The sequence below is a fragment of the Nomascus leucogenys genome, chromosome 11 (genome assembly GCF_006542625.1).
Source record: "Nomascus leucogenys isolate Asia chromosome 11, Asia_NLE_v1, whole genome shotgun sequence".
Classification (NCBI taxonomy): Eukaryota; Metazoa; Chordata; class Mammalia; order Primates; family Hylobatidae; genus Nomascus; species Nomascus leucogenys.
In genome coordinates, this window is record NC_044391.1 from 36,950,788 (window position 1) to 36,965,567 (window position 14,780).

General features: G+C 34.0%; 1 protein-coding gene across 1 annotated transcript in view; it reads right to left on the bottom strand.

Moving 5' to 3' along the window:
- The window catches only part of AGMO (alkylglycerol monooxygenase), a 336,276-nt gene that overhangs the window by 312,612 nt on the left and 8,884 nt on the right, over positions 1-14,780 (bottom strand). Inside the window, exon 3 of the mRNA XM_003252592.4 lies at positions 6,577-6,728. Coding sequence (XP_003252640.2) covers positions 6,577-6,728 — 152 coding nt within the window. The remainder of the gene's footprint in view (positions 1-6,576; positions 6,729-14,780) is intronic.

Sequence of the window (14,780 nt, forward strand, 5' to 3'; positions counted from 1 at the left end):
CACTAAGAATACAATCACAATGCATTATTATTATTATTATTATTATTATTATTATTATTATTATTACAGACAGGGTCTCACTCTGACACCCATGCTGGAGTACAGTGGCACAATCATAGCTCACTGGAGCCTAACATTCCTGGGCTCAGGTGATCTTACTGCCTCTGAGCAGCTAGAATTGTAGGCATGTGCCACCACGCCCAGCTAATTTTTTAATATTTTATAAAGACAAAGTCTCTCCATGTTGTCCAAGTTGGTCTTGAAACTCCTAGCCTCAAACTATCCTCCTGCTTTGGTCTCCCTAGGCACTAAGAGTGCTGAGATTACAGGTATGAGCCAGCATACCTGCCATAGTGTATTTTTAAAATAAAGAATAAGTCATAATGTATAGCAAAGAGTTACAAAAATCTTAAGTATATTCTGGTATCAAAAAAGAAACACAAATACAGAAGAATGTAAGTAATCTATTCATCAATGCAGACCACAATCCTGACACCTACACAAATTAAAATAATTTCTCAGCAATACATCTGTTTATTTTCTTTTTTAAACTGTGAATGAAATTAGGATAATCCAACTTCTAAAAGAAAGTCAGAAAGCAATGAATAATTTTAAATTTAAGAGTCATATACAGGAGCTCACTTAATCAAAATGAAGTTGTGGGAATAAATATTTGTAACTACACAAAAATTGTGATCACTACCTTGTTTACATACAGAATGAGATGAATTTTAAAATGAATTAAGCAATGTGTTTGTTGAGGAAAAAAGTTACAGTTTGAGAGGATATTTGGATTGCTTATTACAACAATTTTAGATGATGATCCCACTTTCAGGACTAAACAAAATTTTGTAGCCTCAATATATAATCAATGCCTCAGAATGAAATATAATAGTAAAAGGTGCAACTGGGTAAATTCTATATTTTTTTTTGATTATTATTATTAATTTTTTTTTTAACTTTTAGGTTCAGGGGCACATGTGCATATTTGTTTTATGTAAACTGTGTGTCATGAGATTTGGTGTACAGATAATTTCATCCCCTGGATAATAAGCGTAGCACCTGATAGGTATTTTTTTCTGGTTTTCTCCCTTCTCCCACCCTCCACCCTCAAGTTGGCTGCAGTGTCTGTGCTCCTCTCCTAGCATCCATGTGTTCTCGTTGTATGCTCCTACTTTAAGTGAGAACATGTGGTATGTGGTTTTCTCTTCCTTAGTTTGTTTAGGATAATGTCCTCCAACTCTATCCATGTTGCTGCAAAGGACATGATCTCTTTCTCTTTTATGGCTGCATAGTATTCCATAGTGTATATATACCACATTTTCTTTATCTGGTCTACCATTGGTGGGCATTTATATTTATTCCATGTCTTTGCTATTGTGAATAGTGCTGCATTGAACATACACATGCATGTGTCTTTATAATAGAACAATTTATATTCCTTTGGGCATATACTCAATAACTGGATTGCTGTGTCAAATGGTAATTCTAAGTTATTTGAGGAATTGCCAAACTGCTTTATACAATGGCTGAACTAACTTGCACTCCCACCAACAGTGTATAAGCATTCCTTTTTTTTCTGCAACCTCACCAGCATCTGTTATTTTTTGACTTTTTAATAATAGTCATTCTGACTAGTGTAAGAAGGTATCTTACTGTGGTTTTGATTTTCATTTCTGTAATGATTAGTGACGTTGAGCCTTTTTCATATGAAAACTCTGATTTGTTATTCTATGTGATATATGAGGAGGCTGCCTGTATCAGTCAGGGTCCAATCAGGAGACAGAAACCACACTAGTAACTTGAATAAGGAAGAGTTAATATAAAGAATTATTAACAGGTAAAGAGGAAGTGAACTACTAAAGAGGTAAGGAGGGAGGAATTCAATGTTACAGAAGTAGCAACCAAAGAATGCAGCTACTGCCTATAGAGCTGAGGGAGAGGGAACCAAGCAGGTACTTATATCTTTAGAAGAGTCCCACACATGTACTCATACGCTCACACCACCCCCAAGTCTAAGACTCAGACATCTCTGGAGAGGTTGTGGCTACCACTGGAACTCTGTTGGTGACAGAGAAACTTACTAGATAGAGTATGTAGATCCCAGAGTGTATGAGCTACAGATAGTTTTTTGGTGTGGCCCCCTGAATGGCAGAGAATCTTGCCAGAGGGTGTAGGCTACAGCTGAGCAAGAGGTGAAGAGTACCACATCCCTCACATACCAAACCTCTAAGTGCCAGATAGAAAAGAGCATGCTGGAAAATGGAGGCAAGGTCTCTTTCTCCTGTTCTGGCTTTGCAGTGTCCCTCCAGCCCCTTAAATTGGAAAAGTCTAACATCAAGTGAGCTGGCAAAAGAGAAATGTCTACAGCATGCAGCTCTAACAACAGAAGGAAGGGCAAAGAAGAATAGATTTGGATAAGAGAGGCAATAAATTAATAACTGGCATGCTGGCACTTCCCCATACTTCGTTGACACTGACACAGTTAAAAACTGTATAAGGTCACATATTTATACATAGAGTCGCAAGTCATAACCTCTTGTATTGTTTTTCTAAATTTGGTTATATACTATAGCATTCTGCCTTAGAACTATAAACCAAGAAATTATATTGGTGACATTATTTATGGATTTAACTTTCTATAAAAGTATATATAGAGAAAATGTATAAAGTTAAAGTGTACAACTAACTCAATGAATTTTTACAATTATATGCACTCATGTAAACAGCACCCAAGGCAAGATAGAGCTTATTATCAGGACCCTGAAGGCCTCATTCTTGTTCCTCCCAAGCAGTAATTATCAGCTTTTAAAAATGTTTCCTTGAAAATCTTGACTTGTTTTCTTACATGTTTAGTGTAACTAATAAAATGTACAAATAAAAATAATGTACTATTTGTTTTTTTGTTTTTTTTTTGTTTTTGTGGGTTTTTTTGAGATGGGGTCTCGCTCTGTCACCCCAGGCTGGAGTGCAGTGGAACGGTCTTGGCTCACTGCAACCTCCAGCTCCCAGGTTTAAGCAATTCTTCTGCCTCAGCCTCCTGAGTAGCTGGGATTATAGGCGTGGGCCACCACACCTGCTAATTTTTGTATTTTTAGTAGAGACGAGGTTTCACCATGTCAGTCAGCCTGGTCTCGAACTCCTGACCTCGTGATCTGCCAGCCTTAGCCTCCCAAAGTGCTGGGATTACAGGCATGAGCCACTGCGCCCAGCCTAATGCACTATTTTTATGTGGAGGAAAGAATGCACAAAGCTACTTTTTAAATTTAAGAACTATTTATCCTTCTATATATTTTTCTAAAATCATCAAAGCTGTCTATAATAGAACTATTGTATTGCCTTTGCTTGGTGTAATTTGACCATAATTAGCAATTTCATTTTCATTCCAGAGGAAGAAAAATGTATATAAAGAGCATATAGAACTTCAATATCTTAGCATAGTGATAGAGATGGAATTCAAATGTTGAGAATAAACTGTTTTTCTCTGCTAACTGTCCCATAACTGTGAGAAAATGCGACATATATGCCATACAAACAAATGACAACAACAACAAATCTAGCAGTGATTTGGAATCCTAAGGAAGCAATTTAAATACATGCAAAGACAAAATTTTAAATACATAATATGTCGTTTCTTCAAAACTCACAGCATTTAACATACTAACAAACGTGAAATATGTTTTTGCTATATCATTTTGAAGTAGTGAAAGGAAAGTAATACATTGAATAGAAAAAGTAGGATTTGATTTTTTTCTTACTATATTTTAAGATGACATATGTATTTTGGAATTATTGAAACTTTTCAGTTAAATAAATCTGACCAGTTATTCAATTTGGACAGTAATCCAAGAGGCTCAAGAAATTTGATATTATGTGGGATTTTTTTTTTTAGCCCTGTGTGTGTCTTGATTTCTAAAAACCCATTTTAATATTTTACAGTATTATTTACAAATAAAATTTAAAAATTAAGCATTTTGTTGAAGGTTGATACATTTAAATAAATTACTTTTTTCCTACTAGCTTTCCATTACAAGTCAAAAGTCTTTGAACTTACGGTTTGGCTCCATAACCTGAAGGTTGTGAATGTTTTTCCAGAAGGTTTTCAAAATTTTTTTAATGCCTGCCTTTTTTACTGGATTCAGTTCAAAATTTCTAATGAGAAGCATACTTTAAATAGCCTCGATGCCACATTTTTAATGTTATTTTACTTTATTGCTGTTCCCAACTGAGGACACTTATAATCAACATATTTTTAAGAGTTTTATATTAGTAACATTTTGTCGATTGTTTGTTTCCTGTTATAATGGGCTTTCCAGGAGTAAACAAATTTGCACATTTCCCAAATAAACACATCCGTGTTGGGCAGTGTGGCATGCGGAAGGTTCTTGAAAGTATGTAATATAGTACAATATAAATGCTTTCTGCAACACCCCTTTGTTGCATAGAAAATGAGGAAGATTGCCAATGAGTTTAGGGAGAAAACTACCAGTTTGAAATAAAACACAAATATGTTATTATGTAAACCACATTTATTCTTAATCATGTTTGATTTTGGAGTAACCTTTGCATTTATATATGAGGAAATAGTGTCAGGAACTGACCTATTATTTGTCAAAGACAAAGGTTATCACACACAAAATTAATAACTTTTTCTAACTTATATATTCACTTCATATTGCTCTAATAAATCAAGCCTTCATACAGTTTCATTAAATGCACATGTTTAAGGTGGTTAACATAAACAATGCTATATTTAAATTTTAACAGTCTTGAGCATAACACAAATCCATGCTACTCCTATTTCCTTCATCCTTGCTTGGGAAGGATATTTGGTCACACTTACTCCTACACAGATAGCTCAGTTATTCACCCTGATCTCTGGTCTCTTCTGTCCATCTGCCATGTATTTATTATTATTATTCCAGGTTCCTTCCTCTTCCTTCCTTCCTCCCCACCCACTCAACCAACCACCCACTGAAATCCTGGGTTGTGCTCTTCAGTAGTTTTTCAAGATTAGTACTTCAGAAATTAGTACTTCAGAAATACTTTGGCATGCTTTTTTCTCCTCAGAGACCACTGGCTCACCTTAGCTCTACAACAATTCCTCAGCCCCTACTTATTCCTGCAGAGGTTCAGACCTAGATTTGTTCCTCATTCTTCCATTTCCCTTTCTATAACAAAACATTTCTTTGGAAGTGCAGCCAAGAATCCCAAAAAGCAAATTCAGTGAACCAGTAAGAGGGCTTTTGCAGATGAGGCATTTTGCAAAACTATGGTAACAGAAAAGTGCATATGGTCAGTGCCTAGCTGATTGCATTTTCATTTGTAATGTGGAAGTACTGCCAACAAATCGAATTAAGTTTACTATAATAGAACACATTACTTAGAATTCCACACTGTTGCAGAGTCCTTCTGAATGACCCTCAATAATTGTGCTGTGAAGTTTGATATTGTGTACATTTTTAGACTCTACCAAGCATATCATAATAACAATAATGGAAGGCAGTATATTAAAATGCAATACTGCTATAAACATGCATGTGCAAGTATCTTTTTAATATAATGATTTCTTTTCCTCTGGGTAAAGAAGGAAAAGTAGATCCACCATTTGATCTGGCAATCCCACTGGAATTGCCAGATCAAACAGTAGTGGGTCTACTTTTCCTTCTTTAAGGAATCTCCACACTGTTTTCCATAGCCTTTGTACTAGTTTACCTTCCTACCAACAGCATAAAAGTGTTCCCTTTTCACTACAAAAATATGGAACCAGCCCAAATGCCCATCAAGAAATGAGCAGATAAAGAAAATGTGGTATGTATTTAGCATAGAATACTACTCAGCCATAAAAAGGAATGAAATGATGGTATTTGCAGCAACCCAGATGGAATTGGAAACTATTACTCTAAGTGAATTAACTCAGGAATGGACCAAACATCGTATGTTCTCACTTATATGTGGGAGCTAAGCTAAGAAGACACAGAGGCATAAGAATGATACATTGGACTTCAGAGACTTGGGGGAGAGGGTGGGGGTGGCAAGGGATAAAAGATTACACACTGGGTACGGGGTACAATGCTCGGGTGATAGGTGCACCACAATCTCAGAAATCAAAACTAAAGAACTTATTCATGTAACCAAACACCACCTGTTCCCCAGAAACCTATTGCAATAAAAAATTAAACACAAACAAACAAAAAAACCTTTTATCCCAACGGCCAAATGTTAGGACCTTGTTTGGGTTCTGACTTATAAATACCCCCATAAAAATTAAAATTTTCATTAAAAACCAAATGGTAAATGATAAAAAAGCAATGCTATAGGCATCACTTTCTAATCTTTTTTAAAATTAGAAGCGAAAAACATGTACTTCCAATAATTTCATATCATTTTTAAAATATGGCTTCAGATTTTCTCCACTTAAATTGCAAAGTAAACCTTCATTATTAATTTTTACATCCTGTAAAATATACTATTTTATTCCTGTATTTATCCATTCAATAAATGTTTACTGAATATGTACTGTGTACCAAACACAGTTCAACATAAGTTAACAAAAAGTCCTCACTTGCAGCTTACCATGGGCCATACGATGGAACCAGTAGTAGCCAAAGTCAACTCCTGAGAAGGTTAAATACCAAGTCCATGGAGAATCCCAAGGAAAATTGAACAGCCTGTAGTTCTCCCAGATATAAATATAACTGGTCAGTTCAATGCTCCTGAAAAATAGACTGGAAGATAAAATTCACAATCAGTGATTATGTAACATTTTAGAAATAAAATTATGCTAAAGTGTTTTAGATAACATTTAAAATTACTATCTTCATATGAAAAAAATGAAACTCTTTCTTCTACTTTGTTTCTTCTCTGTCATTCCTTTTAAAGGCTCAAATTCCTTGGTATCAAAATCATTCACAGGAAGCTTTATTTTATTTCATAGGCATCACGGATGCCAACTGTTTGTGCTCTCAATTTCACGAAATTTAAAAGGCCATTTTTTATGTTTCTTAAAATATTTTTCACGGAACCCATACAACATAAATAGGACAAGACTACAACTTAATTTCTGTGATTGTCATTTCTAAATCTTACTGAAGTATATATTAAGAATTCTTTATAAAGGGAATTTAAAAGGCAGATAAAGGGTGCTGCAAATTGCCTACTGCATTCAAATATTTTGATCCCATAAAATTTGCCTTTAGGTTAAAGTTGCTTCTGTCTAAATCTATTCTCTCTTCTCTTCTTCCTCCTTCCTTTTTATTTTCTCTTTCACACGCACACATACACACACATACATGTCATACTTATCATCAGGTATTAGATACTCAGAGCATTTCAACAGTTCTTATAAGTAATATAAACTAGGGTTTTCAAAATATTAGAAAAAATATTTCCTTAAAAGTAAGGTATACAAACCTAATTAAAATAATTGTTTCTAAAACTCAGACACTAGAATATATCTCGCCATCTATTTATCAAGCTTCCGCAAATTCTTATTTTCAGTAACTTTTAAAAACCTACAAAATATACTTCAATTTTAGAAAGTATATTATTCTTTCTTTCAAGTTTTATATGATCAAATTTAAGATTAGCTTCTAGATGTTTTGTTGTCACTTTTATCAATTTGATTGAGTTGACTTTTCCTTCTATATTTATTATTAAATATAAAATGAATTAATCATTCTGGTTAATAAAGATATATTTATAAGTCATCAACAAGTTTGGTGCTGAAAATTCTGAGAAACTTCTTGAATATTCTAATTTTAGATAAAAGTGGAAGAAGTGGTGCAGATTATCATACTACTAAAATTTTTTATTTTTACAGTATTTCCCTTTACAGAGTCAGTTTCTGTGAATTAGCATTTTACTGGGTCTTTTAAAGATCCAGCCCTTTAATTTTATTCTTGAATTTAATTATTGTATGACTTTAACTGTGATTTAATGCCTTTAAAATAACCTCTCATACTTTAATATTTCAAAGTATTATTATTTAATCTGTAAAGTAAAACACTAGACTATCTTATAACAGCATTAATATACGTAACTCAGAGAAATGCCAAATGCTCACAATTTTGAACAAGAGTACACATCACCACACATTAAAAAACTCAATTTCCAATTTGAGATTACATGGTTGGAAGAAGCAGTTTTGTCCGTGAGTTCAAGTCCTTGACCCAAAGGAATTGCTTATCCTGTACCCATACCACAATGCCAATCTGAGCAATAGTCTGAATACTCTAGAATCCACTGCTGCAGTGGCCCTGAGCCTGCTTGTGGGCCTTGCATGGGCCTCTTTGCTGAGCCATTCTTCCTGAGGGCAGACCTCTGCAGGTGTGCAAACCCCTCAACCTGACAGAGTGGCCAAGGGTGGCTATTTCGGGGCATGTAGACAGAGCTGGGGCAAGAGGTCTGGGATGTCCACACACAGGTGTGTGAGGCCCCTCCTGGGGCAGGACAAGCCATGAGCCAAGGGTTCCCACAGTGTTGTGGAAACTCCAAGGAATCTATGAAATGAACACTTAAAACCTGCCTTCCAAGTTTTTATGAAGGTATGCTAGTCAAAGTAGGGGGTGAGAACAAATTCTGCTGTAAAGCTTGTTAGCTTTGGTGGTTACTTTTACATGTCTAGATGAGGGCTTCACAACAGTGCCACTGTTGACATTTGGACAGGATAATTCTTTGTTGGAAGAGGTTATTTGGTGCAAATGTTTACTGAAACTATGACATCTTAAAAGTGCTCACTATTGTTCATTAGTAGGGGTTACCTATATAAAATTCAAGTTTTAGGTTAAAAATGGCAAATAATATCAATTTTATATCCTTCAATATAACAATTTCTCTAAAACAGGAATTCTTAACCTTAACACTTTTACAATTTGGGCCAAGTAATTTTTTGTTTCAACAGCCTTTCCTGTGCATCATAGAATGTATTCCAGCATTGCTGTTCTTTAGCACCTAGATTTAGGACCCCTCCTTCTCACCTCAGCTAAGACTACAAAAATGTCTCTAGATACTTCCAAGTGTTTCCTGGGGAGCAAAATTTTCCCCAGTTGATAACCTCTGCCTTAAAACAACTGATCTGGAAGAAAGATTAAAACAAAGTGTAGTAGAAAGTTGAAATCATCTCTAGCTGAATGGCTTAAGTATTAGCACATGGTATCAAAGCAGATTCCACCATGGATTCAGGAAGTCATTCAATGAATTCATATGAAGAGCCTACTAAGTGCCAGGCACAGCACGAGACACAAGAACACACTATTAAACAGGGCAAATGCCACCAGTCTTATAAATGTTCCCTCAGCTTAATACCTTTTCTTAAAAATATGCTATCTTTCTTGTCAGCTCCAGTGAAAATGGAAATAGGCATTAAGATACCAAGATCTCAATAACAGACTGAAGGTCCTAGAAAAACTTCCATTTGTAAAAAAATACATAAATAAATAAAATAAATAAATAAATAAATAATTTTAAAAACCTGCCTGAAATTGAAATACTTTTCTATTTCCTGTACAGTTGCCAGGTCTTGAGCAGACACCCAATTTATTACTCCGTCAACTGACTTATTAGCGTTAACACAAATAGAGCTGAAATATGCCTGACATACTACAGTCAAGCCTTCCCCCCACCATATCCCACACACATTAGCATGAAGCCTAACTTCCCTCAAGACACGAAGAAAGAGGGAAGAAGCTGTGGGAGTTATATTCCCTGCTTTCTATTAGCAAAATTAATTTGATCCTCTTTTATTACATATGTGAAAGAATAGCCATGGAGTGCCCACAACTAAAAGCAATTCACCTAAGCACTACAGCTGGGAAATGATTATCAAGCTCTGGAAAGCCCTGGATTGCAGAAAATAGCACCTACATTTTCAAAAATGTTCTCAGAAGACCTTGAATCATAAACCAAAGTTCCTTCCTCTTTCTCTTCTCAATCCCCCTTACCCCTTCCACCCTGCAATCTCAGCACATGACTCTGCACCCTGGAATTTAAACTGTCTAAACTCCATCCTGTAGGAAGAGGCATATAAAATATGTACCTATATAGTAAGGTTACTTTATCACATGAAGATGGAATATGGGGTAGCACAGGGGCTTGGAATTCCCAAATACTAGATCCCTTTTCTGCCTTAAGTTTGAATGTAAGACCAGGAAAGTGATCTAAATGTAAAGAGACATTAGAATCCTCTAATTAGCAACCTGCGTATAGAGAGGCTTTCCTCTCATTGTCCTATTTTCTTCATGAATTCCCCCAATCAGTAGTTTTCTTTTGGGTCTGAAGTATATGTTTCAGTAAATGAAAAGAAGCTTATTTCTCTAACTAGTGAACTGATTTTCTGTGTGCTCTACCTAACATTTTTCTCTCATCACTAGAAATTTGTCAATGTTCAGTTACTATAAAAAAAGCTGCTAAGTTACTTAATTGCTATTTAGTATTAATCCTCATTTTTTACAAAATAAAATTCAGTTTTAATGTTAAGATTGAAAAATAATCAATAAATTAGAAATAAATGTTATTTGGGGATTGAGAATTAGAAACTAATTAGTTTTCAAAGTCATCTCCATCTGAGTCTACCCATCACCAGGAATGGAAGTGTGAGAGTGGGCATGACATTCATTCTTTCAGTATCTAAGGATAATTTAAAGTATGAGATAATTAGGCTGCATGAGCCCTAAAATGACTCTCATGTTTTTATCATTAAGAAAGCAAGTGATATTTGGTGTAATGCTCTCACTGAAAACTCCTAAAATAAGAGAGCAAGTTTCAGAATAAGTAGACTCATTTAATACACTCATACAAATCTGCCAATTTATATTATTCCATAACTGTCATTATAGCTGAGTGTTCTGATTTGGCCAGATTATACGAAACTAAAAAAAATTAGATATTTTTATTTTTAATAATCTTGTTTTATGAGCCAGAAAATAAATGAATATTTAAACAAGATTATTACAAATATTCTTAAAACTCCAAGAAGTTACAAATAAATTAATGTATTGGATCATATATATATACATGATCATAAATATATATATATATATACACACACACATATGTAGAGAGAGCGAGAGAGAGAGATTTTTCTGGAAAGTTTTGTTATTTATTTACTTCAAAATCTCTTCAACTGAATCCAGGAGTTTTCACTGCCCATCTGTAAAGCTACTGCCACTTTTGCTCCATCTAGTGGAATATTGATTTTTGCTTGGTAATAATAAGATAGATAATATTACCTTTACCGTCTGCAAACAAAATAAAATGTGTACTACTAATTATTATTGTTAAATGGTATTACATTCATAAAACAATCACTTTAATTTCTTCTTAACAGCAACCATAAAACCATATACCTTTATAAACACAATGTGATAGATTTGGAAGAAATGAATTTGCTATTCTTTACTTTGCAGGAAATGTATTACTCAATTGAATAAACACACAAGTCCAGACTAATAAGCAGTGAACCTTGCATTCACTAGGGAAGGTTCGTCTAATAGCAGTTTCTGAAGTTACGCAATTAATAACAAAGACAAAGTCTATTTATTAGTTTCCTAATGCAAATGTTAAGAGGAAATGAGACATTCTCTCAAATGTAATTAACAAACCAACAAGTTTTCATAATTATTTCTAAGTTAATACATTTAGTATTAATAATAAAGTAGTATTATTAACGTTACACAGATTCATTTATTTCTTATTTTGGACAAGGGATTGCTGCTTATTAAAGTCATCACCCAAAATTATATACATTCATTTGTTAGGTCTGATTTGCCAAGGCAACATTTAGCCTCTCATGCCAAGGCCCCTAGTATAAAAACCCAGTATACAATTTTTCTTTATTCTCTGGCCCCACCCCAAAAAGTCAAAAATATTTTAAAGAAGTTTAATTTCCTCCTTTTTAGTTTTTTTTTTTTTTTTTTTTTTTTTTTTTGATGAATTGAAACTTTCTTGTCGGGAATGGAAAATTCCATGGCAGGCATGGCCAGTAAAAGTATGCATATATATGATTGAACATTGTGGAGCTAGCTCCATAGTAAAAATTGGCAGTGACCCATATGTATTAAAAGTGGAGTGTCCCCAACTTTATTTGAAAATTTACCTACTTAAATTATCCCTCTAACCTATTGCAATTTGATTTATAATCTGCTGTTTCAACAGAATAAATGAACCCATTAAAAACAAACATACTGTAGATATTTATATCAGGAATAAAACTTCTCTGGGGAGGATGCAATTTATGGAAGCAGAAACATTGGAAGGAAGTAACAAATTGAAGTCCCCGTTTTCTAATGAAAGATTGGAAATTGAGTTCTGCTTAAACAAGCAGGAAAAAAAAAATGTGATTATTTTTCACTCATTAACATTTAAGTCAGTAGCAGGCTATTTCACAAGTTTTAGATACGTTTGCTTAAACAATAGATTTGGTAAATATTTTGTTAAATCAAGTTTGATTTTTTTACAGTCACATGTGCGACTAATTGTTAGAAAGGCAGATTATCTGCATGATACACTGTGTTTATCTAGAATACATAAACATATATTTTTATAACCGGAACTAGTATCTGACTAGGAAGGCTGCCTACTGGATTTCAGAAGAGCAAAACAGATGCAAGCCTGTCCAGAATCTGGTTCTTAGGAGAGAGGGACTTTTATTACAGATCATGGTCTGTCCAACAGGCTTGTAAACAAGATATAATCTTGTCCATCGTTAATATTTTCCTTGACATAAAGGTTTGAAAGAGGTAGCATGTGCCTTTTCTATCAACATGGTAGGCATGCTATTAATCTTTAAGGTAGCTGAAATTTTATGTAATCCTGAAATTAAGATCCTCAAAAAAAACAAAAAAAAATGTTTTTCTTCAAAGTCTGCACACAACATTTCTATTACATGAATGGCGAAGTGGAAAAACGTGTTCGCTTTGATTTCCACTTCTTTTGTCAGAGGCCACATGCTTATTTGAAATTATTATCCAAAGCATAATTCTTCACAAACGAATTAACAAAAGGCATACTACCATTTGTCTTGCAATCACCTATTTGAAGGACGTGGCAAGCCCCTGTTGCTAGTGTAGAAAATGAAATTAGTCCCTGGGAGAGGATCCGATCATTGCCGTGTTAATCTAACCCTCAGCTGTTAATGATTTGCACAGGGATTCCCCTTGATGCTGTGGCTTCAACTGAAATATTATTTTAAGAATTGATGTCAAATTCTTCCTTTTTTTTTCTGAAAGGGAATTGAGAGGGATGGATCCACAGGCTCGCTTTTCCTTTTCTGTTTATATCTGGGTTTGGGATTTTTTTAATAGCAAAAATTAAAATAAAAACATTTTTCACCATAGTTCTATATAACAAAACAAAAAAAAATGCATTTTCAGATAATTTGCTTTACTAGGATCTTTCAGACAAGGCTGTAAAAGAGAAAATTCCTTGAAAAACTTTTTAAAAATCCACATTTCATAATTTAGAATTGTTCTTTACATCTACAAGGAAAAAAGGAGTAATTTGCCATTCTCATTTAAAATAACCTTAGAAAAATATTCTCCAAATTAAAGTTCATAACCTTTTACCTTTCTCTCAAAGGGCATCAGAGTTAACAGTTTGTGTTAGTTTAAGGACTGTTATGAGTAGTGGGTGAAGGAAAAGAATCGCATGTTCTATCCCTGAAGGACTGGTTTGTTTTGGTTTCTTTTTTTGCTTCTCTCTCTCTCTCTCCCCCTCCCTCTTTCTCTCTGCTTTTTGGGGTGTATTTTTTTGTAAAAATATCTCTTTTATTCTCATTTTCCTGTTATAACTCTGTACCTTTTTAAAATAACACTGCTAAGCAAAAATATTGTATTGAGGATACGGTTTGTATTTCTGGTACTTACAATGTTGTGATAAGAGAACAATCTAATTTCATTTGGAACCAAATCAAACTTTAAAAGGTAAAAAAAAAATTCTGAAGAGTTCATTCAATTTGCCGTCAAATTCATTGTCAAAATGCTTAACAAATTCATTCCAATTCAGTAAAATATATGACCTATAATAGTATATGCAGGGTAATTTTCAGTTATCAAGTGACTTTTATAGTCTATCAATAATTTGATTTCCATAAACCTATACACTTAACTTTCTGAGAATGAGCTAAATTAACCAACTGGGTATTTTTAAATAACTAAATCTACATCTAAATCTATATACCCTTGGGCATGTTGAATGTATTTCTTGTTCATTTCTGCTTAAGGGGGACAAGTATTATAATAAAGGAAATTATCTATAATTGTAATTCTTATTCATGGTAATCTGGGAATTGGCTGCAAATTTCTGGAGACATTATCTTCTTCTGATTCCAACTGCAAAATGCAACAATTACAAATAGTTTTTCAGAGTAAATATTATTAATATTACTTCTACTATATACCTAATAATGCACCTTTCTCAAACACTTATTGAAAAAAATTTACTTCTAGGTTTACTTTCTGTTTAAACTATTTTATGTAATATATGAAATTATTCCACCTTTTTTAGATGTTTAAAGTTTTAATGTTATTTTTTTAAAATCCACCTTAGTTTCCCACTGGGCAGTTAATAGAAACATTCCAAAGCAATGAGCACCAGTCAGAAGTAAAGCTCTTAAAACAGGACAAGAAGCAATGGGTGGGAAGCTGGAATGAGAACATTCATCAGCAGCTCAAAGCACAGACTTCTAAGGGAATCTTTCCTCACCCTCTGCCTCTTTGGTAAGCCCACATGTGTTGAAGATGACTTCCATTTATTGGTCTTTCCTCTTCACACATTATAATGTA